This window comes from Eutrema salsugineum, unplaced genomic scaffold, assembly GCF_000478725.1.
Source record: "Eutrema salsugineum unplaced genomic scaffold, Eutsalg1_0 scaffold_9, whole genome shotgun sequence".
NCBI lineage: Eukaryota > Viridiplantae > Streptophyta > Magnoliopsida > Brassicales > Brassicaceae > Eutrema > Eutrema salsugineum.
In genome coordinates this window covers 4,998,935-5,023,078 of record NW_006256342.1, presented here as the reverse complement: position 1 = coordinate 5,023,078, position 24,144 = coordinate 4,998,935, and the positions used below count along the sequence as shown (strand labels likewise).

General features: G+C 32.8%; 4 protein-coding genes across 7 annotated transcripts; 1 reads left to right on the top strand and 3 right to left on the bottom strand.

The window, feature by feature from the left end:
* Positions 1–452: 452 nt before the first annotated feature.
* LOC18008183 (protein roadkill) lies at positions 453–2,267 on the bottom strand. Of its 2 annotated transcripts, XM_024155718.1 has the most exons (6): positions 2,111–2,267; positions 1,775–1,936; positions 1,630–1,682; positions 1,400–1,578; positions 1,101–1,267; positions 453–610 (listed from the first exon to the last, which is right to left on the bottom strand). In XM_024155718.1, the coding sequence occupies exons 1-6, from the start codon at positions 2,265–2,267 to the stop codon at positions 453–455; spliced, it is 876 nt and encodes a 291-aa protein (XP_024011486.1). The 2 variants fall into 2 exon arrangements, with proteins under 2 accessions (XP_024011486.1, XP_024011483.1); XM_024155715.1 differs by having other exon boundaries at positions 1,400–1,682; positions 1,775–1,950; positions 2,101–2,267.
* A 2,607-nt stretch (positions 2,268–4,874) lies between these two features.
* On the bottom strand, positions 4,875–6,105 carry LOC18008181 (TNF receptor-associated factor homolog 1a). The gene is given in 6 exon segments (XM_024155719.1): positions 4,875–4,978; positions 4,981–5,031; positions 5,123–5,289; positions 5,375–5,556; positions 5,608–5,777; positions 5,952–6,105. Coding segments are annotated over 6 exon segments (828 nt in total).
* Positions 6,106–6,748: 643 nt separating this feature from the next.
* On the bottom strand, positions 6,749–10,257 carry LOC18009292. Its single transcript, XM_006390924.2, has 10 exons — positions 10,085–10,257; positions 9,290–9,467; positions 9,028–9,185; positions 8,728–8,873; positions 8,492–8,554; positions 8,307–8,399; positions 7,895–8,056; positions 7,715–7,806; positions 7,427–7,578; positions 6,749–7,330 (listed from the first exon to the last, which is right to left on the bottom strand). Exons 1-10 carry the CDS (start codon positions 10,206–10,208, stop codon positions 7,026–7,028), a joined length of 1,473 nt encoding a protein of 490 aa, XP_006390986.1. The 5' UTR covers positions 10,209–10,257; the 3' UTR covers positions 6,749–7,025.
* Positions 10,258–10,549: 292 nt separating this feature from the next.
* LOC18008184 (ran guanine nucleotide release factor) lies at positions 10,550–13,261 on the top strand. Of its 3 annotated transcripts, none has more exons than XM_006390922.2 (8): positions 10,550–10,731; positions 11,314–11,395; positions 11,484–11,519; positions 11,627–11,764; positions 12,065–12,151; positions 12,233–12,280; positions 12,374–12,450; positions 12,559–13,261. In XM_006390922.2, the coding sequence occupies exons 2-8, from the start codon at positions 11,321–11,323 to the stop codon at positions 12,707–12,709; spliced, it is 612 nt and encodes a 203-aa protein (XP_006390984.1). In that variant the 5' UTR covers positions 10,550–10,731; positions 11,314–11,320; the 3' UTR covers positions 12,710–13,261. The 3 variants fall into 3 exon arrangements, with proteins under 3 accessions (XP_006390984.1, XP_006390983.1, XP_024007949.1); XM_006390921.2 differs by lacking the exon at positions 10,550–10,731 and adding an exon at positions 10,942–11,107; XM_024152181.1 differs by lacking the exon at positions 10,550–10,731 and adding an exon at positions 11,113–11,218.
* Positions 13,262–24,144: the final 10,883 nt, after the last annotated feature.

Here is a 24,144-nt window from a genome sequence, read left to right as displayed (position 1 = left end):
TTTGTATCATACACATCATTATGTAACCATGGTGCTCCTCTTACTTCGTTGTTGGGGAAATTGGAAATTCAGTGACAGTGTGACACCATTACATACCCGAGTAGATTGTGAAGCCCATGACTGGCCCATCTTCTAATAGGGTTTCTGTGATCTCAAATTGTTATATATGTAGCCTCAGACGCTAGAATTATAAGAAATAAAAATGGGTTTCTGAAGGTCGCTTGTTGCAACTCAAAACAGTGACGATGATGACGTATTACAAATTGTAGATATTTACTGGCTCAAGTCTAAGCGACCATCCATAGGGAATCACTGAATCAGGTTTTTCTCTGATTTTAAAAACGAATTTATGGAACCTAGAGAAAAAAAGAAAGGTCTAAGATATAGTCATAGTACGTAGAAGAATGACCTGAATGGTAGATAATTGACATTCTAAGTGTGTAACATAAAGCTTAAATAACGGGAGAGTATTTGGTCGCAGAGACAACTTGGAATTCGATCTCCACATTCAACGTGTCTTCCTTGTCCAAGTAAAGCTTCCGAAGTTCAGTTAAAGACAAAAACTGATCCCAACCCCAAGCCAAGTGTGATTCCTCGTACCAAAGGCTTACTGCAAGCAAATAAAATGCGAAACATTGTTACTAAAGAAAGACAAAACGCCAAATGAATGTCTATGTGTTGAACTTATCACAAGAAAACAGAGTTTTGTAATCTTTCATAGTGTTTTAGAGTTTGATTTGCAATAGAGAGAAAACTAAAACTCATTCATATTCATTTCTCATGAAAAACGACACAACTGCAAGACTTATAGAAAGTAGAACAACTTCTCTCTCTATTTCACCTACTACGACCAACTCCCACTATCCTCTCTTAGAGCTCTAGATAATAGCTAGTTCTTACAACAACAGCTTCACTGTTTTAACAACTCTTCTACAACTCTTCTACACATAGAAACTAACTAGACATTGATTAGATTCCCTTAGTTCGGTTTGAGACCAAAATGTCATTACTCAACACTATGTACATATCTAGAAGACTATATCAACTGTTGTTTAGTTAAAATAAAATATAAAATAAAGCTGTGTTTTAGAGATTAGTACATTTGTGTGCCAAGTGATTTGATCCATGTGGGTCTACAACTCGCAAATGTGCTTGCGTGAAAATCTTCTCATCTGCTTTCGGTTTATCAGTATCAGCCAAATGTAGAAAAATTGATAAATATTTTCCATGTGCTCTTTGGGTGCCCTTTGGATACAGCTTTAGAAACCTACAGAACATTAATTATAATGAACTTGTTAACATTCATACGCACACAAACATTTTTGTTTGTGTATATGTATACTCACCATTTAATATTTGATAGTACAAAGACAGAGTATTGATGTATATGTATACTCACCATTTCTTTCCTCCCATTGAAAAACTGTTTGATGTTTGAACATCCTCTTTCAACCAAGAAAAATTCTCTACAGTCCATGAAAACTTGGGATCCGGGACCTTCTCATTAAAAGAGAGGATTTCCCAATTTGAAAGGGGTGGAGAAACGATGACACCAACACCAAACTCACATTGGTCTCCCTCGAAGATGTAACCATATTCAGGGTTACTGAATGTATCATACGGAAGAACTTGCGGCAATCCCCACACCGTTTTAAGTGCATTGAACCGCTTTACTTCCACATCTGATGAATATATAAAATATATTGTTAAGTGACATATGTTAATATATTTTTACATGGAAAGAGAAAGAGAGAACATGATCAGTGTACTTGACCTTGAATAGTGAAGTACTTGTTTTTTTTCTTATTGTAGACAAAAAAACGTAGTTCCGCAAACACTTCAGTTGGTGGTGTGAATATCATCAAGTTTTTGCTATCTATTTCCACGTACATGGAAATAAATCCACTCCCATTATCCTTTTCGTTCCCTTTTGGGTATACGATCAATCTCCTATTTTTTTTTTTTTTAATAAAAAACATAATATTGCATTAGCTGGATATATATTGATAAAGATAATTCTGAAGATGATGAATGAAGAATGCATTAGGTTACTATATATGGCGCTTAATGCTAAATCATGAATACAGGATCTGTACGTACCAATTATATCCACCAGAGGAGAAAAGACGAGATTGGTATTTATGATCAGAAGAAGAAGTCGAATTCTCAAGTTGTGAGAAGTTGTGAATCTTGAGGAAATAAGAAGACGGAGGATGCTCTCTCCAGCTCTGAACAATTGTAGAAACTGCTGCCGAGCATGAACCCATGTTTCCCAGTGATTTAGAATTCAAAGGAACTCAAGACGAGGGTTCTGAGAATTCTCTCTTTATTAACTTCAAAAACTATGGTTAAAAGAACAACACCAAGCCTTTATATAGGCCACTACCTACGGAAGTTCCCTTCACAAATTAAGAAAACTTCTATATCTAGAAAAAGGAAATTAAATAAAAGAAGAAAAGCAACTAAAGCCAATTATGTTTGTTGCAAAGAAGTTATGTTAATGCTACATCATATATTAACTAATGTTTTTATTGTAAACCCTAGTTGACTTATTGGTCTATCCTAGTCATTTGTAGATATGATGGGCTTGGACTTGGTTTAGTTCATACATATTTGGGCTAAAGGGAAGAAAGTTGAAGTGGCAGATAGAAATTGTTGTAATTTCCAACCATTTTTCTACCATTTTACAAATTTTGACGACCGATTTTACAAAGGCTGCTTCCTACAATTTTCCAACGATATTTTCTTTGTGCATCCATGATCCTACACCAAGATTTAACCAAAGTTAAATCTATCTTAGTTTTCATCATGCTTAAACATTCGATAAATTGAAAAATCAAGATTATTAAGTAGAATCGAAGCAAGTGGAGTTGTGAAGAGATTGTTTTGGGGATCCAAAAAGGCCTTGATTCAGTCATAGAAGAAGAATGAACAGTCGCTAAAAAGAGTATACACAAGCTAAACAGAGAGGATAACCCCAATTATTTACACTTATCATGCTCTGTTCCAGCCCTAGAGAGAGAGCATGATAAGTGTAAATAATTGACCTTGAATAGTAAAGTAGTTGTTTTCTTTCTTGTTGTAGACAAAGAAACGGAGTTCCGCGAAAACATCAGTTAGTGGTGTTGATACTATGAAGCTTTTCTCTTCTATTTCCACGTACATGGAGATGAATCCATCCCCATTGTCCCTTTTGTTCCCTTTTGGGTATATGATTAACTTCCTGTTTTGTCAACAAAACATATAATATTGCATTAGCAGATAAAGATGATCATACATTTATTATTAGAATTGACTTTAGTTATAAATAAGCGACCGATCGATGTATTGATAGTTATTGGCACTTTAAGGCTGAATCATGAATACAAGATCTGTACCAGTTATATCCACCAGAGGAGAAAAGACGAGATTGGTATTTATCATCATCACAGGAGGAAGAAGTCGAATTCTCAAGCTGTGAGAAGTTGTGAACCTTGAGGGAGTACGAAGATGGAGGATGCTCTCTCCAGTTCTCCACGAGTTTAGAAACTGCTGCTGAGCTCATTCTAACTCAACATGCAAGTCTAGATATGGTAAACCCTAGTTGACTTCTTGGTTTCCCTTTTTTTCGTTCTCATCTTATAGCTTCCCACAAAACGCTGTGTTTGCAACTAACTCCCTTAGGGCTTTCGACTCGCTTGGACCTTACTTTTTTGTTTCACTCGCCCCATAGCAATTAGAAGAAACACACAATTGAACAAGTACTCAACGGACATTGGAGATTTGGAGTCTTCAATTTAGAGACGACCACAATTAGTGATAGATTGGGAGATTTTATATACTCGTGGAGTGGCTGTAGATTTTTACAAAGTAAAGTTTTCTTACATATGCAACTTTTACCCGCGGCTGTAGATTTTTACCGGCTCAAGTCTAATCTCTTGTTACATATTCCCATCCAATTTTGTCTTCATAATATTAAATTAATATTTACGTATATGGAAAACGATAATTTTTGGCTGCACAAAATAAGGCGAAAGGCGGAAAGCGACATAAAATCCGTTTGCAAAACAAAAAAAAAACACCCTAGGGAAATCAGTTTTTTTTTCTCTGCTTTTGAAAATAAATTTATGGAAACTAGTAGAAGAATGACTAAAGACAGGAACAAATTGAGGAATAAGAAGAATGATAAGGAATTAGAGGAATGATAAGGGAAAAAAATAAAAAGAATCATATGGAAAAAAATAAAAGAAATCAATACAGAGAATGAATGGAACAAATTGTCACAGTAAATAGTAACCAAAAACAAGAATGAATATTTTAAAATAATAAAATCTTGACTCTCATCAACTCAAAATATTTGTTCTCAATTCTTTTTCTAGCAGTAACATCTGGCATTCTATTACGATAATTATCTGCTTTTAACTCTTCAATGACAAAATTCAAACATTAAACACACATATGCTCTTTGCTATAAGCTTATTTTTAAGATTATGTATCCTTTCTTCTTTCTTTGTCGATGTATTAGGTTAGAGAAAGAAAAAAATCTCTCTCACATATATAGAAGTAGAAGAAGACGAGGTGTGGAAAATTTAAGTCAAATGTCAATTTTCTGTAAATTTACTTTAAAATATTTACAAAACAATATATTTTTACCAAATTTTATTATTTTCTTTCTATTCCCTATCAAATTTGATGAGAAATATATTTGTTCTATAATTTTTCATATAAAAAGGAATGGAAAGGAATTATGTGTAACAAATAGTCCATCTAACTGGTAAAAAAAATTAGGAACGAAGAGGAATACCATATTTTCAATCATTTCTTTCCTCAATTATGGTCACCAGTTGGACCCTTAAATGGTAAAAAATTGATATTCTAAGAGTAAAAAATAGAGCTTAGATAACATGAGAGTGTTTGGTCGCAGAGACAACTTCGAATTCGATCTCAACATTCAATATGTCTTCCTTATCCAAGTAAAGCTTCAGAAGTTCAGTTAAGATAAAAACTGACTATAACCTCAACCCACGTTTGATTCATTGTACCATTGGTGCACTGCAAGAAATTAAAATGTGAAACAAGGTTATTAGAGAAAGACGAAACGCCAAATGAAAAATACTGTTTCTGAGTTATTAGATAATATTACATTTGCGTGCAAAGTGATTCGATCCATGTGGGTCTACAACTCGCACATGTGCTTGCGTGAAAATCTTCTCATCTGCTTTCGGTTTATCACTATCAGCTAAAGACAGAAAAACTGATAACCATTTGCCATTTACCCTAGAGTCACCCTTCGGATACAGATATAGAACCCTACAGAACATTAATTAATATAAACTTGTTAACATTCATACGCACACAAACACATCTGTGACAGAGTATTGCTGTATATACTCACCATTTCTTTCTTCCCATTGAAAAACTGTTTGATGTGTGTTTGTCCTCTTTCAACTCAGAAAAATTCTTAACAGCCCAAGAGAACTGATTGGGATGAGGGAGCTTCTCATTAAAAGATAGGACTTCCCAATTGGTAAGTGGTGGAGAAACGATGACATCAACACCAAACTCACATTGGTCTCTCTCGAAGATGTAACCATCTTCAGGGTTACTAAATGTATCATACGGAAGAACTTGCGCCAACCCCCTTACCGTTTTAAGTGCATTAAAACGCTTTACTTCAAAGAAACGGAGTTCCGCAAACACATCAATTGGTGGTGTGAATATCATCAAGTTTTTGCTATCTATTTCCACGTACATGGAAATAAATCCACTCCCATTATCCTTTTCGTTCCCTTTTGGGTATACGATCAATCTCCTGTTTTTTTTTTTTTTAATAAAAAACATAATATTGCATTAGCTGGATATATATTGATAAAGATAATTCTGAAGATGATGAATGAAGAATGCATTAGGTTACTATATATGGCGCTTAATGCTAAATCATGAATACAGGATCTGTACGTACCAATTATATCCACCAGAGGAGAAAAGACGAGATTGGTATTTATGATCAGAAGAAGAAGTCGAATTCTCAAGTTGTGAGAAGTTGTGAATCTTGAGGGAATAAGAAGACGGAGGATGCTCTCTCCAGCTCTGAACAATTGTAGAAACTGCTGAACTTGAACCCATTCTAATATTCTACCCAAACGACGTGCAAGTAACAAGTCTAAACACTTTAACTAAAAAAGTATGTAATATTCATATATAAAAAGGAATCTAGGGGTGTTGAAGATAAAAAGATTAGTGTTCCGTTAAAACGATGTTATTAAGACATAGGGTTAAGGGTTGTCTTGGAAATAACATGTGAGGGAAGACGTAGCGTCTCATTATGAATTTTATTAGTCTTTAAGAAAAGTGAAAAAGAAAAAGGATTTTAATTTGAACAAAAAAAAAGGATTTTAATTTGACAAAAAAAAAAGGATTTTAATAGAATACGAAGAGCCATGACTCGTGAATCCAAGCGTTGGCACTACTAGCGTATAGGTTACTAATTACGTCTCCGTTGTTCATTTTGACATTGATTAGTGTGTTAGAACTTTGAAAATTTGAATGACGAATAAATTCACCTTTATTAGCTTCCCAATGAATTAAATTTCCAATTTTTAAACTTAGATTATCAATATCCGCATTTCGTATTCGAGAGAAGACAATCTCATCGTTTGATTTTTAACAATTCTAGATTCTTCTTTTTATCTCCAGTACAATTTAACCAATACAACAACACAAAAATGGCTTGTCCGGAGAATTTAGAAATTAAGAGATGTGTTTTTCTATTTATGTATGTATTACACACCAATGTTTTGGAGAAAATATATGATCATATCAATATATCCGTCCTTTTCTCCATTTCAAAGAGGAATTAGCCATTACGGTAAAGAACCAAATTTCATCACTACACAACTAAGAAACCTAAGCTGCTTAAACTGAAAAAACTGGATGATTGTACAAAGGTTAATTCTAACTCCTAACTTCTAAACCCCTAAACTCTCAGGAAGCTGAAAATGCCTGACGACGCTCTGATCCCATGCCATGTTAATGTTTACGCTCGTCTACCAGAAAAATCGTGTCCAGGATTGTTCACCGGTTGAATCTGATTCACTACCATATTCGTCATCATAACTTTCAGTGGGAAGCAACTTGATTCTATCAGCACGCTCAATCAACCAATCACTGAAACCTGGAGAAGCTGCGAGTCCTGCCATTGCTTCCCTCGTCGTTTCTTGTCTCAACTCTTCATACTCTTCCTTGGACAACTTCTTCCGGTTCGGCGTCCTGTGGTATGTAGAATAGTAATCCTGCCTTTCAATTGGTATTCTCCGGCCAACTGAAGACGGTGACATCACATGTTTAACACCTGTGGTTAAAGAAAGAAAAACCAAGTAAATAAGCTGTAACAAACAGAGACTCTTCACATTAAAGATCAACAATGTAAAAGCATATTAAATCATACCGTTAGAAGGAGAGCCGGAAGATGAAGGTAAACTCCTAGCACTGTTCCACAGTCCACCTCCAGGGCGGCTAAGAAACTCAGCTCGTCCATGCATTGCACGTCCCTTACCAGCAGAGACCAGCCAATGACTTTGAACCACAACGCTTTTTTTCCTGCGTAAATGCAACATTCGTTCTGTAAAAAGCTCAATCACAAACCATGCAATTAGCTGAGTTCAGTCTCAAAGACCGATCAAGCTTTCCAACACTAGGAAAAATTGATCCAAAAAGACAAGCCGGACAAACTTACTTATGCCACCTGTGAATTATTTTGCTGACAAGAAAACCGAGCAAGCTAGCTGAAACGAAAGCTCCCATCGCCAAAGGTGCATCCAGGGTGCTCTGAAGTTAAAGAGACGGTAACGCATTAGAATATTACTATAACACTTCAAATCTACCAGAACATACGCATAAAGCCATGCATTTTTACCTGGAAAATAAATGTGGCGGCAACAGAACGCATAGCCCATTTCACGAATTGGGCAACGCTTGCATCCACACCTCCATCTTCCGAAACAACAAACTTCCTCACAGTCCAGAATCCGAAAGCAGCTCCTGTAATGGCTATTCCCACGAGCACGAGTATTGCAACCTGAGTGGAAAATCAAGTAGCAATTGTTATGCTTATGCTACATACACATTAACTAGCTTGCAATAGGCAACAGTCCCATAATGTATCAGTTTCCAGACCACATTAACTGAAATCAATATGGAAAACATTGTTCTCTTTAAATTATCAAAAGAGTCCCTACAGTCCCATCTGTAAAGAGATGAACTATGAAAGCAAGATTGAGAGAAATAGAGTTTTGTAGTTTTCTGCAGAAGCAGGGACAATGACTTACTGGATTATACATGTCGTCACTCAGCCCGAGATTAACAAGAATCATGTTCACCATCATCGAGAATTGATGTAGAATGAATGATCCAGCCCCTACCTGCAACAGTAATTTTCAAAGTAAGTACTTTTTATGTAACTGATTGCTCGGAAAAAATACAGAGGCGAATGCGGTAGGTAAAACATACTCACCACGGATCCATAGAATGCAAGATACATGAAATTTTTCTTCCCTGTAGGCAATAGCCTCATAACCTGCAAAGAATTTATTACAGAAACAACATCTTAGCATAACCCTTCAGCGATACAAAAAAATCAAGTAAAATTCTTTCAACAATTCATCTCATGTTCTACTCTAGAGTGGCATTTTTAAGTTTAGTATCATGATCCCAAAAAATCTACACTTTAGTGGAATGAGAATAATTTACCTGGAAAATGATAATCAGGACGACGAGAAAAACCCCAACAGCCATAGAACTGGTGTAGTAAAATGGAAGCCAGCTGCTGACAACTGGTGCTATCAAGATCACGACCAGTCCAGCCACAAAACAGAGAATACGCCATCGCTGAAAATCTGTAGAAAAGAAGACATAACAAAAAAGTGAAAAAGAGTAACTAAAGCCAAGATATGGAATAGGAAAAAGTCTCCAAAGACGACAGACACAGAGAGAGAAAGAGAGAGAGAGAGAGAGAGAGAGAGAGAGAGAGAGAGAGAACAAGGAGCAAACCTTCTGCAACAGAGATGGTAACTGAACCAGACGATTCACCACTGAACTTCACATCAATGTATTGCTTATCATATGGGGACATGACAGTGCTCCAGAGCCCCCTCTGTAGATTTTTCCAATCAGCTTTCTCACACTGGCACATTCCAAGTGAAGCATTCCTGAAAAAACCATAGTAGAATGGTGAAACAAGGCTCTTTCAAAACTGACTTCTTATTAACGTGTGAAAACTAGAAAACATGGATATAAAAGCTCCTGCACTTACCGGTGAACACAAACCTGAATTTTGCTGTGTAGCCTCTCTGGGACAGTTACCAATGGAGCTAGTTTTACCCTATAAGAGTGGGCATATTTTGCTAGTTTGGTTCTCGAATAGCCAGAAACGTGAATACGCTCACACGAAGTAAGGCTGACATTCAGAGATGGATGGTCAGGACCAACACCTGAAATTTAAAATCCATATGTCAATACAAAAATAAACACATCCTATACAAAGGAATATCAAAGCATGAAAGCAACTATGCAGGGGAAAAACATAAATGTTCAAGCTTTCTGTCAAGTGCCAACTATAAGAACATGTATACACCCTGATAACATTTTGTCATCAATAGAAGCATGAAAACGTGAAAAGAAAAGAAAAACATACACATGTATAGATTTTAAATTTCTACATCATACAAAACATGAGTATTAGCGGATTCAATCTACAAGAAGTTACATTCTTCAAATTGCTTTTTGGTTTACAATTTTAAACTTGTTGATTCAATATAAGGATCACAGAGCTTGCATCTAAAAATGTAAAAAAAAAAAAACAACTTCAAAAGTAAACAAAACCCAATTCCCAAAAAATCACCCAGGGAACTTCAAGCCCTAGGTTCAATGATGGTTTTCTAACTTAATTGTTCTCACTACAATACACAATTAGCAAATAAAATTCATTACTAATTAATACCACGAAATGGATTCTTCCGCTAAACCTAAGCAACGGATCAAAATTAAAACTTTCTATTCAAGTAAAGAGCAACACACGATTTAAGCAGAGAAGGAGATCGCAACACACCTTTCAGCTCCGCCGCGTGCGATGCGACCAAGGAAGACAAGAGAAAGAAGACAACAAGAGGAAGTAAAAAAGAGAATCGACGAGAAAGACGAAAAGAAAATGTAGAAGAAGAAGAAGAAGCCATTATTGCCGCTTTCCTCTCGCCGTCCCTTGGTCTCTCTGTATATTCCCCACCGCCGCGAATGGGAAGACGCAACTTCGAGAAGCGCGCAATAATATTTAAGCTTTAGCAAAAATTGCGTTTTGGGCGCGTAGCGTTGTATCAAAGTAAAATTAATTGCGTTGGGTGCGCGTTGCGTTGCATCAACGTACGATAAAAGAGTTGGTTTAGATATTGGAGGCCCGGTTTAGTTAAATTAGTTGCGAATGTTGGTTCAAAATTAGAACCGTAACCGAATCAATAGAAAAGCCCAACATGGCTTGGTTTAGTAAAATGAAGTAGCCCAAGTTACACAAACCGATTTACCCCTGAATCGATTCTTTGGTAACAGTAGAGGAGAAGAGAAAGAGCTTTAACAACGACGGAGAATTTGGAACCCAGTTGCACGCAATCGAGAATAATCTACATCTTTGAGAAGCGAATCCACTGAATTGAAAGAGTTTTGGAGAATCCTATGAGCCGGTTCTCTCTAATTCGTCAGCTCAAGGTCCGTCTCTTCTCTTCAATTTCTTCGCATTTTACGATTCTTCTTACATCTTTCGTGTTTGTCAAAGTTTTAAACCGAAATAATCAGAAACCGGAATCGAAGCTCGGTTCCGGTACGGTATTTATTTTCAAAACGAAAAACCGAACGGAAATGTCTTCTTATCCGAACCATATTGAATAACCGAAACCCTTTGGCTTATTTATTCGTTTGCGTTGAAATAACGCCCGCGTTAAAAGAACGCTTCTTGGTTCTTGCTTCCATTCGTGTCGAGTGATTTAACTATTTAAACCTTAATTTTCGATTTGATTTGAGTTTTATCTTATTCCTGCGACTTCGATTATCCTTTTTCGCATTCACTTGCCAGACAAATTGATTGGTAAAATCGCTCTTTTGTTCTTTTTCTTTTCGAATCTTCTCTTTTCTCTTTAATCCCGAAGTTCAGGAATTTTATCCTTGTTTCTGTGAGACGATCAGCGTAGTGTTTACAGTTATTGTCAAATTTGTAGTTTTTTGGGTTTCTCTGTTTTGTTTGTAGATTGTATTATTTACTGAGTTTTTTGTTTTTTTTCTTTTTAAATGTAGCCGAAACATGTCCCTTGAGTTTTGTCCGGAGAGACCTTTGTTTGGCGGCGCAATTTCCAGCGCCTTCCCTCAAAGATTCCAGGTCTGTGATCCTTTCTTTTTTCTCTTCTTCTTTTTCTTTTAGCTGCTAATTCGTTGTTCGAATCAATGACGGTTACATGATTATTCAGGATGCGAGTAATATCCGACAAGTTCCAGATCATCAGGTTAGATTCTTCTCTATCAAGAATTTTGCATAATTGTTAGAAAGATCATATAGAAGAATCTCTAATACACTTGTTATTTTATTGTTTTAAATTATTTGGTTTGGCAGGAATTGTTTGTGGATCCTTCAAGGGATGAGAGTTTGATATTTGAGCTCTTAGATTTCAAGACTGAGGTTGGTGACAATGGCAGTGCTTCTTGGTTCCTCGAAGATCTTGCTCGTGAGCAAGATGCCGAAGGTTTCAAGGTAACCACTTGACCTCTCCCTGTTTAATGTTTTGAAAACTCATCAAGTTGCAATGTGTGTTATTGAGGCTAGACCGGATCCTATATTGTCAAGATTCAAGATTCTAAGATCAAGCCTTAAATTATAACTAGTTTAGAAAGTTTATTATGAAACAGGTCGAACTAGGACTAGTACTCGTGCAGTGTTTGTTTTTTTTTTCACCAAGATTGATTGATATCCTTGAGGATTGTTGTATGTGCATGCCCTGGAAACTATTTTTATGATCCAAGACAATGTAGTAATGGTGTCATGTAATTTCAGTTAATTGAGCAATCAGAGGTCGTTGAGGCGCCTGGACTGTCTTTTAGAAACATCCCTGCCGTTGTGACAACTGCTGTTGGAGAGATGGTAATTTCATTTACTCGATGCTGGCCTTTTTGTTTGCTCGTATGTTACCTTCTCTTATTTGTTTAATAACGATGATTACAGGCTATATCCAAAGGAAGACAGGGAAGAGAAGCACAAAACCTAGTGAGGGTAATTTCATTTTTCCCTTGTTCTGTACTTTTTTCCATAATCTGGTTCTCTTTTTTTCAACTGGTCTATATATAATGATGTTTTCCTCTGCAGGTTTATGTGGCAAATCTTCGTCTTAAGGGAGTTGAAACTGATGCGTTAGTGACTGCATATGAACCTATTCTCATTAAGTAAGTCCCAGAAACGTTGATACAGAAGTTGAAAATCCAAAGCTTTGTTGTTGTTCTTGTTGTTGTTTGATATTGTCTATGGTCTCATGTGTTTGCTTTTTCTTGCAGCCCTCTGAGCGAAAGTGCGAATGCTGTAGGAGCCGGTTTAGCTGTGCCAGCTTCACAATCTGGAATAATGCCAATGTGTGATGTCATTAAACAGTCACTCTCTACCTTCAAAGTCAATGACTGGAGTCTTTTCGGCTCCTCCTCAGCTTGAGTGTATGCTTCATCATCCAAAAACGAAACGATGAAAATCTGCCAATTGATGTTGTTATGTCGGTTTCGTTTTTTTAATTTTGAAGTTCATTTATGTTGGTTAAGGTAGCTTCTCAAGTGGTCGAGTCTTTGAGGCCTAAGTTTAGAGTTCTTCTGTTTAAGCATTGTTATTCTTCTTTAGCTTTTGATTAAATAAAACGAGTTTATATGAGGCTTATAAGAAATGGCCTCGATTGTTTTTCTCAAGTGGTTTGCTTTGAGAGCTTCTATGTCTTTTCTCTCTATCCCTGTTTCTTCACATTATGTTGAACTCTTAAGAAAAACAAAAGGCAAATAATTGAGAAGAAACTCGAGAAGAAAAAGTAGGATTTGTCTTGGAATCCAAGAATTCATGTTAAAAGAGTTTTGGTAACACTGTTTTTTTTTTTAATTTGCTTTTAACTTTTAATTTTTTTTCTTCTTGTTGAATATGGGTTTCCCATATCTGCATAAACTAGTGGCAAACAAAATGTAACTTTCGTAGTACCTTTGTGTTATATTTGCATCAAAAATACCAAACCAAGCTGTTAATTTACGTAATTACGCCATCGGATTATAACAATAAATAATAATAGGGACGAAATTCTCTTCTAAATTTTCTATCAATTGAAAAAAATAAAGAATTGATTTATTCGATCAAAAATATATTCAATCAAAGAAAAAAAAAACTACAGCAATAATTTGTCTTGTGATAATACTTCTATCAGTTATATATACTATATCATTGAAAATAACTATAATTCAGTTGATTGTTTTTCATGGGTTGATCATTCTTTCTTATTTCTAGATGGTAGGAGCGCAAAACCATTTATAATTTATTAGGCTTGACAATTAGGAAATAGTTAGGTTTTGATCGAAGAATCTTGTAGTAAGCTTCCCATCAATGCCTCATAGCCTCATAGGTTACTATTAAAAAGCTTTTGTTATTGTTTCAATTCTCTATTCTAATAAATTTCTAATCAAGTGACATCTTGTCGGAAAATTGGGGTCGACCCAATGAAGCAAGAGGTAGATCACTAGGCTCTAGTCTAGTCTATATGGAAGTAAGAGCAAAAATTATACTAAGGTTATGCAATAATTAATTACATCACATCACGTGTGGATTTTCTTAAACTATTTTGGGGTTGAAATGTAGTCTTATCTTTACTGGCCAAGACAAGTAACAACGAATCAAAATACAAAACCTTAAACATGCAAAAGCTGAACTTGGGCAAACAAACCACCTAATGATTGGTTTTTAAATAAAATAAAATTTAAGCAGAATTATAATGACAGCATTTTCTTTATAAAAAAAAAAACGCTGGCCTAGGCCCATGCACGTCTCTAACGCGATCCAAAAGTGAACATGTAGAAATGATCAGTGCGTTAGAGAACCATTATCTATTGTTTTGAATTTTTGATGATTGATGATGATGTATTGGGTTCCTCCTTCCTTTTTAGTTCAAATTAAGCGCTTACACAATTTTTTTTTGTTTACTGTTTACCAAGTAATTAACATACACTTGACTCGTGGTTTAACTTGGACGGTTCGACCTTATTACAAAAAGTAGCACACGAGTCAAGTCCTCTTTCATTCGAAAAGTCCACTGAATTACACTGTTTAATTTTCTTTATTTCCTTTCATGATATACTTTTTATTATATAAAAACTGTTACATATATATCATCTTTTTTTTGGGATAAAAATGGTACATTATCTTTATTGACACGCAATATTCTACAGAACTTGTCCGATTGACTTTTCTTCCTTTATTTTAAGAGAATGGAGATGCGAGGATGACGTCAGCCCTAGTATAAATCGGGAAACGAGAATACGGACGTCGGAGAGTGACGTGGCATTGTCAGCCTAGCGCACGCACCAACTCCGCCATGGACCTCTTTTCCAGTTTCCACTAAACTTGTCTCACGTACATTTCAGATTTTCGATATATTTTTTGATATACGTACAAAAAGCTTCTACCGTATTTAATTATTTGCAATTAATTTCAATTTTACACAGCTTTTAAAGTTGTAACTGTATAGTTTACATTATGTGTTTTTATGGACATTACACGTCGAGAAGAAGGAAAAAAAGGGTCGTTTTGTGAATGTTTGCCGACACGGATGTTGATAGGCTTCTGGGTGGTGTGTGTGACCACCAGTTTAATTTGTAAAACTAGATTTATAAGATTATCATAAAGGGCAATTTTCTAAATAAGTATAGATTATGATACGCTTCAGGTCAATGAGAGATGGAGCAAGAAAATGACTGAAAGAAACTTGAGGCTTCCTCAAAATCACTTCATGGCATTTCTCGTAATTCTCTACTTGTTTTCGAGGGGTATTGAAGAAATAGAAAACTACACACATTTTTTTTGTGTTAGCATTTTACTTTAATAATTGAAAAACAAATGAAGAAAATGTACCATTGGGACCTTGGCAGCTCTTGTCCCCTTTAAGTGTGAGGTATATTTATTTATTTTCATCCAACCGAGTAAAATGGTAATTCCCACAAGAAGAAAACTTAGACAACCTTAAATATTGATAGAATTTATTTTCTTACCTAAATTGTATAGTCCTCTTTTAGATTTTTTTTTATATAATTCACCTCAGTTTAATGTTCTTTCATTTAGAATAAAGCTATATAAGATATTATGTTTCGTGTTTTAATATTATATTAGCCATGCAATAGTTTATGTAAAGTCCATTGGAATGAATAAAATTAAACTAGAACTTTTACAACAAAAAATAAATATTAGCCAATAGCATAGCCAAACTAACGTCAAGAGGTCGAGCTTGGGTCGTTTTGGAATAAAGATTTGTAAGAGATTTCTAATTATCAGTGGAAAAGGATATTTTAGGTCTATTTCACCCAAAAAAGAGAGGATATTATAGGTCCCAGAGAAGTAAGATACACATTTAGAAACATGATAGTGTGAAAGGTTCTTATAATAAACCAAACTAGATTGCAGAGTTTTAGAAAATAACTTTTGATTTAGTTTAAATAATTTGTAAGGGAAAAGGCAGATAGAGCGAGTTATTGCTTCTTGTGTGAGATATTAATTTGACAGTAGAGCGAGTTGTTGTCTTTCTTTTTTAGTTGGATGTCATTCCTCTTCTAGCATCTACATGTTAGTGCTCGCCTTTTTTCTGACTGTAATTTCCATTATGTAACATTGTATCTAGTTATATTAATTAAATTTCAACAATCAATCGTATAAACATGTACAATCAGAATAGAGATCATGCAAGTAAGTTTCTACAAGTCTTTAATACCATAGAGTGATAGAGACACTATTTGTAATATTTTATACGTACGTATATGCCCACTTAACGAAACATTAAGTAATCATAATGAGTATACTTCTCGGAATCTCATAGATGTTTTATATGCTAGCTAAGAATAATTCATTAAACTCTATTTACAGGCGCCATATACCACTAATCGGCTCTATTTATAGAATCAGTATATAGATATACAAAATCGACCTTAATAATGACCAACATTCCAGTCAAATTAACTTTTTTACTCGAATAAAATAATTTTAACAAAAGAGAGTCAAAAGAAAAAAACTAAAAAGTGAAGGAAACATAGAAGAGAAGGTGAGACATCGGTATCAGATGAGGTACAAGCAAGGGAAACTTAAATAATCACTCTCTTGTCTTGTTTTTGGAACTTTTTACATGTACGTATGCATGCTGTTTGCAATAACGTACACGCACATGTGCTTGTATAAAGTTACACATTTAGAATGATATACGTATATGTATCATGAGTGCATATATATATACACATCTTTTTAAACTTGTTAATTTGATGGTATAGGTTAATCCACCGAGAAGATCATATAAAAAAAAAGTTAAAGTAAGTTTAGCAGAATATATGTAAAGGTAATGATGTTTAACTAAAATCGAAATAGTAAATTAGTTAGTTCCGATCGAAGTGAAATTAATACATAGTAAAGTAGATAGACAGTTGTAGAAGAAAACAAAATGAGTAGAGACAGAGATACGAAGAGAGGGTATATATGTAGAGGTGGAGACATGAATAATGTACAAATATAGATATTAGATAGATAGGGTCCAAAACACAAACAATGAATGATGAATGCTAGGGTTCCGGTTGCAACGTGATTATGTCGCTAGCCGTAGTGACAGTTCATGAGAGGACAACTTTTATGTTGTTTCTTCCTCTTTCTTTTCTCTCTCTCTCTTTCCCACAATTATTTATACCACCATATGTTCATTACATCAACCTCATTACACACAAAACCAGAACTGATGATGACGTACTTGGCGACTATATCAAATTATTTGTATGACAAATGGTCCAAATTTGGTTTTAAGCAAGGGAGTGACCACAAAACGGGTATTAAAAGATTGTAATTATTTGAACAGATAGAACATCTTTATACTATATTGGACAAAAAAAATTTGGACACCGACATTTTTTTTTAATGGGATGATTTAAAAATTACTTAATGACCTAATTTTCTACGAAAATATAACATAAAACACAACCTCTAGTGAAAAATGGCAAAATTATTACCAAAACAAAATGCCACTTTATTCGAATTGGAACAGTCTCTATCTCTTTAGTGAATCATTTGCCGAAGTTATCAGAAGTTACATGAATCTATCTTTTATATCGAACTCGTCAGTCATTGCTTTAACCCAAAAAAACTAGTCAAACACTAGCGAGTAGTGATCCTTGCAAACAAAGCTCATATGATATGTCTATACCATTATTACCGTATATATATTGAAGAATACGTAAGAGGCACAAATGGTGACAAAGCATGGTATCATTTGACTGTTTCCTTCCTCAAATTTCACTTTAAGACATAATTACACCATATTCACCTTCATCTAATGATTAATACACCGTAAATTTTATCCATGCTTTATAGATTTTGCATCCTTATCCACCATAGCATCCCCAATTTTGTTCATTCTAAGAGAACATATCACCTAAATTTTTTTGTTTAGCAATGATGCATTGAGTTTTGAAACTCCAAAGAACTAACCCTCAACTGACGGCACAGTGAAAAGCGCAGTGGTATAACTGATATTGAATCTTTAGATGCCAATGCAACTCAATTATACAGTGGGATTACAAGATTAAGAATTAAGGTAAAGCGGTAGAAAATGTGTTTCTTTTGATTTTGGATCACCAAATGCATATAAATAAACCAAGTAAAAAAGTAAACATGCAAAAGAAGAAGTTAAAGTAACACAATATGACAAAAGAGCAACGAAGCACTAATCAAGATTCACTAAACGAATAAAAATATGAAATGGGTCATACGGACTAATCATATGATTTGAGGTTTAGATAACATGAAGAACCATCCTTAACATATGTAACTAATACGAAACTTATGTTGTTTTGAAACACTGATTAAGCTTGCTAATCACCTAAAATTACTTAGCTTCTTTTTGCAATTTGGATGCTGAAAAAACATTAGCTACAAGTCTATTAGATAAAAGAAGATAGAAAGAGACTCCTACATTGCATCAGGTGGTTATGATCCACGTTCCAATAGCATCAACCTTGAGGAATTCGACAAGTCTATTAAATCCTACCGAAGTAACTTCGGCTCGGTTTGCTTTGCTATACCGTTATATGTCATTTACTCTTTTACAAGTATAGCTATTAATAAAGTTTGATTGTTTCACACATAATTTTTGCTTTTTATATCTTGTTATAATTAAGAATTAATTACATTTTAGGAAAAGTTGGACGACTAAATAGAGTGGACGTGGGAAAAGGGAAAATGAGGACAGGAGAGAAAACGACGTCCATGGAAGGAGCTTATAAGGTTATGCGGGGAGACAAACTTTGTTGTGATTTCGCCAACAACTAATCTTTTTTTCCTTTGGTGTTTGGACATATATAATTGCATATAAGGTTTTTTTTCTTAGACTATTCATTTTAAAACAAATTATGAATAATAGTTCTCTTAAATTATTTTTGTCAGAAAAGTCTAGATCTTGTTTCTTCAATTATATGTAATATATATGCAGAATTGAATCTGTTCTGGTCGAAAAGTCTAGATCTTTGATTCGCAGTTTTATGATTGGAAGTACTATTAATTATACGATGGATTCATCATGCGTATATCGTCCTTTTTTAACTATGGCAGTGGACGAACTTGGTTTCAGTTGTATTCAACTAAGATTTTACAATCGATTTAACTAACTTTGTTTTTATACATCGACCAAATTGTGATTGCTTATAAGCTGTATATAGTGGATATTGTCACATGGGTTATACATGCTAATGTTATTCCTTTCTTTAACTTTCTATCAAACATGGACAGTACATATGGCTTTTAATGCTCTATCTCTCTTACATATATGAATGATTTATCATCCTTTAATATTTTCATCGCTAGCATTAGCTATCAACAGAATATTAAATATTGTAGTTGGTTCTTGTAATGTAAAACGTGTATTTATAATGATGTTCATGTTAAACTGTCTGTACGACGAGGCTAGACTCATAACGAACATATACATATATATATATATGGCTATCATTTGGTTAGGAGATAATTAAGTATATTTTATGAAAAAAATAAAACAAACACTAAAACTAGATACGGGAGGGTTGAAAATTTACGCGAAATACGAAAATAATAACAAACATATAGCTTATTAAACACTATAATTCGTGCGGAAATTATTAAATTGATGATAAGTGTTATATTATTGGAATATTTATTCTATTTATTTATTAAAGCAGTAGAAAATTGACAAATTTTATATGATCCGGGGTTTAGGCTGCTTTTAACATCCTTTAGGAAATAAGCTTTCGTTATTTATTAATACTTAATAGAGTAGAAAAATGACCAACTTTGCCCATTCTGATGGACAATTTTTCTTTAAGCCATCGCTAAAATCACCATAGTTTGTATTTTCGATCAACTAACTGATTTTTGAGCAAATCATCAAATAACATAAATTCGTGCAAAAACAGCGTGTAATCATATGTAATACCATTTTTGTCATTAAAAATACATTCGAATTTCATGTTTCTATATCAGTAATACACAATCAATATCAATTTATATAGATGTTGAATTCTTTTTTTTTGTAAATAAGCTCAAAAATAGGCTATCTATACATACTCTAAATTATTTATAGATATACTAAAATAATGCATACATTTTTATTTTAAATGAAGAGTAGACAATAAGAGAGTATGGGTAGACGAGCATTTGATTTTATACCATATAATGTAATATGGAGGGGATACGGGGCAAAATGTAAAGGAAATCAAAATCCGGGACAAATATAAACAAAATATAAAGTGAGGTGGAGGAAATAAAATAAAGAAAAGGAAAGAGGAAAGAGGTAGAAGTGGAGCTGCAAAGGCAGTGAGGCAATCATTGCTGGTGAATGTGGATGGGAGCCCACTTTTTCCTTTTAAATTATTTGAAAATTTTTAATACACAAATCGAACTTATATTTCCAATTTCTCTCTCCATTTTGCATATTTTGCATACTATACTCTAATTGTAACCCATGCGAGTTGGAAAATAATGCGAAGTGAAACTAGTCTATTTTGTTAAGCGAGAATCATATACATTTTCACAAATCACGAGAAACATTATTTTTTTATTAATTTATCAATTTTGTTTTATATACTACATTTCTATTTTATAATGATTTTACGTTAAATTTTCACCATAAGTTTTTTTTCTCAAATTTTCACCATATATTATTTTGAGAAACTAACAAAAAGGCAATATTATATAAAACCCTAAAATTTTAAATTAAGTAATGATATTTCTATTATATTAAAACAGAAGCACATTTAGTACTTACTTCCAAACATTTCTAATTTTTTTTAAGTGTTTAAAAATAATTTTAATAATTATTTATATTTAATTTCGAAAATTAGTTATTAATTTAAATATTTTTAGATTTCCTTAAATATAGGTAATTTAGATTTGATTTGATTTGATTAAAAATAAAAATCAGATATTAATTTAGATTTGATTTAAAGATTTTAATTTAAATAATTTTTATACTATTAAACATTTTTATCAAAATTTTTGAAAAAAAAATAATTCACATATGAAAAATAATAGTCATATTTGAAATATAAAATATTTATAATGATGTAAAATATATGATATTTATGTTGCTTATATAATATATTTACGATTATGATTTATTTACAAATTAATAATAAAATAATAGATAAAATTCAAATGTATAATTTAAATATTAAAAATATATTTTTTTAAAATTTATAGAACTAAAAATATATATAAAAACCGGGTTAAAAATATTTTAGTAACTAAAATAACTAATTTTGAATTATACATGTATATCGAAAATATATTTTTCATATAAAATAAAAACATAAAAAAACTAAAAATTATTGCATACACTAAAATATGGTTTGAAAAACCAGTTGTACACTCCCTTCGTTGATTAAATTTTAGAAAACTATAATGCTAAATAATACTGTTAATACATCTCAAATTTTTAACAAATATTTATATTATACGGTAATATGAACAGAAAATTTAGAATTATGTTTTTATAATAATTCATTTTGAATTAATATTAGCGGACGGGTTTAAATTATATTTTATAATCATAATTAATTTTAATACTATAAAAATATATCTAAACACAAAATCAATATTTTCACTTCTTAAAAAATATATTTATAAAAATAATTATATCTAAACTCAAAAATATAAATTATATTACAAAATTCGTTAAACAATAAAAAAATATTCTCGTATGGATGCACGGGGTTATAATCTAATGCTTTCTTAAATTTGAGTTTTGTTTAGGAGAAGTGACGTGACCTGATCAAAAAAAAAAGTACGAATTAAGTTGTTGGATAATAAATATAAAAAAACATTATGTTCTTACGATAATAGAGAATCTTGTGAATTTTTCTGTAAAAAAATAACGCGAGCAATTCTTGAGATGATTTTTGTTTACGCGCAGTAATGTTTGAAATAGGGTTCGTGATTGATGGTAAATAGATTCAATCAAAAAGATGAAAAGGAGAAATAAATGAAAATGGAGAAAGATTAATAATTTGACTTGACTAGATGTGGGGCCCATAATGGAGGGATGAGGCTATGGTCGCTGTCTTTAGAGAGTGAATGATGCAGAGGACACGCACGTGGAGTCTGTTTCAACCCACTGTCTATCTCTCTTATTTCTTCGTATTAATTTACTTTCATTTCTTCTTCCTCTTCTTATTTTTATTATTTTAATTTATTTTATCTTATAAAAAACAATTGTATTTTACAACCTTAAAAGTATATTAGACAGATAGATTGATTTGTAATAAGACTGCGACCTTGATCATCCAGAAAATGTCCCACGAGACTATCAAACTATTGTTGTCATCCTAACATTTATATCACCACATTTTAATTTGTAATTTATATTTTAAGTATCTCCAACCTAAACAATATTAATAGGTTAAATGGTTATTTTATATGATTTTTTTTAAACTACTATTTTAATTAACATGTCAATATGAGTGTCAAACCGATCTTATACCGTTTGAGGAATTGAAAATAGTCAAATATTAACTTAGAACCGACTTTTAGATAGTTTAGAGTTGATTATGGGCTAACCAGGAATGTGGGGATCGAAGTATATATAAATGGGGATTGTATTTTGAAGATGAAAAATGCGGATAAAAGTGTGTGTATATATATATATATAGTTATGTCAGTGGAGAAAATGACTGAAAGAATTAATGAGTGGTTAATTAGTTGGCTGACTTTATTATTCATAAAATCCTGTGATCATTCTTTCTGAATTGTAATTGCTATTATCTGCCACTGCCGTGTCAAATATCTTCAACGCCTTTCTACCATCTATTCGTTTTTTCGTTTTCTTTTCGTGTCTTTAATTCTTCTTTTCTTATAACTATTTTAATACTAGCCGAGACGTTTATAATTAAGATCTAAATTTTTTTATTTAAAAGTATAATTCAATAATTTCAATTTTATAAAGAAACGTTTTCACAAGAACAAGAATACTATTAATGTATTCGTTGATTGAATCATGGATATCAAAACCCGTCTAATTTGCTTAGATATCGTAACCAGTTCAACAGGAAATGAAAACATATCTTTTTAGGGACAAAAATTCTGGCAATGGTAAAAAAAAAACATTGTCGTAGCTTTGGATCGGAGCACTACTGTGATGGTTTTTTAAATGATTTTTTTTTCTTAATAATTTTTGAGTCAATTAAAAACCCACTACTTTGGTCCTAATGTTTTTTTTTTTTGTTAAAGACAACTTTGGTCGTAAAACATAAAACTAATTGGAAAACACATATAGTAAAGTACAGTCGAACACTTAACAAGAAAACGAGAGAAAGAGGTAGCTTTAAAAAAAAATGTACTAATTTAGACCATACAACTTATGTAATCTAATTTTGAAATTTAATTTAAAGGAAAATTCTCTAGAACAACTCCCATAAAAATTACATGTAAGCAAATGACCAGTGTTTGAATGGTTGATATGTTGAATAGTCATCACATAAGAAAGGAAGTTTCTTCATCACTAAATATAAAATTTCAGTAAAATAATATAATGGTTTGTCCACATCAGACTGTCAAAATTATTTTCTAAATTTAGTGCTACATCTTTTAACGACAATTGTATGTCAATGAGATAACACCAATGGTGGAAACAAAGCAGAAGCAATTCAAATTTGCTTTATATATATGTATATATATATACAACACAGTATTATATTTGGTTTTTATATTTTGGGGGTATAACTATATGGTTTAGTAGACACAGACTAAAAAAGTATAATATCTATATCTCTTTCATAAAAAAAAGCAGTTGGATTCTATCATGTGGATCTCGTGATCTACCATAGAGCCATGGATTAATCACTGTCAATAATAATTCCATCTATTTATTATTCTGTTGTATATGTAACTTCTGAGTACGTACAAAAGATCGTATATGTAACTTCTGAGTTCTAGTTCTGAATCGCTGAAATTTTCGCTAACTGTGCAATTAATTCTGCGATCGATTGATCAAGTTAATAGTAACGACGAAAACTGACGTCACCTTTTAATTATTTTAAAAGAATGAAAAAAGAGTGTTCAAATAGGGTTGTATTATTTATAAAACTTATGTATCAAACGCAATAAATACGAATTCCCTTTTATATTTCGATCATTTTGATCACTGTATACGTTTAAAAAAAACATTTCTTATTTGAAAAATTGTACAGATTGAAAACCACGTATCCCCATCTTTCATTTCCCAAAATAACGAAAAATTCTCAAAGGGAATAGTTTATAATGTAAATAAAATTCCAAAAATAAAACACAAAAGATATAAAGCAAAGAGAGGAAAAAAAAAGTCCATGCTTTCATATTCATTGCTTTAACCTTCTCTC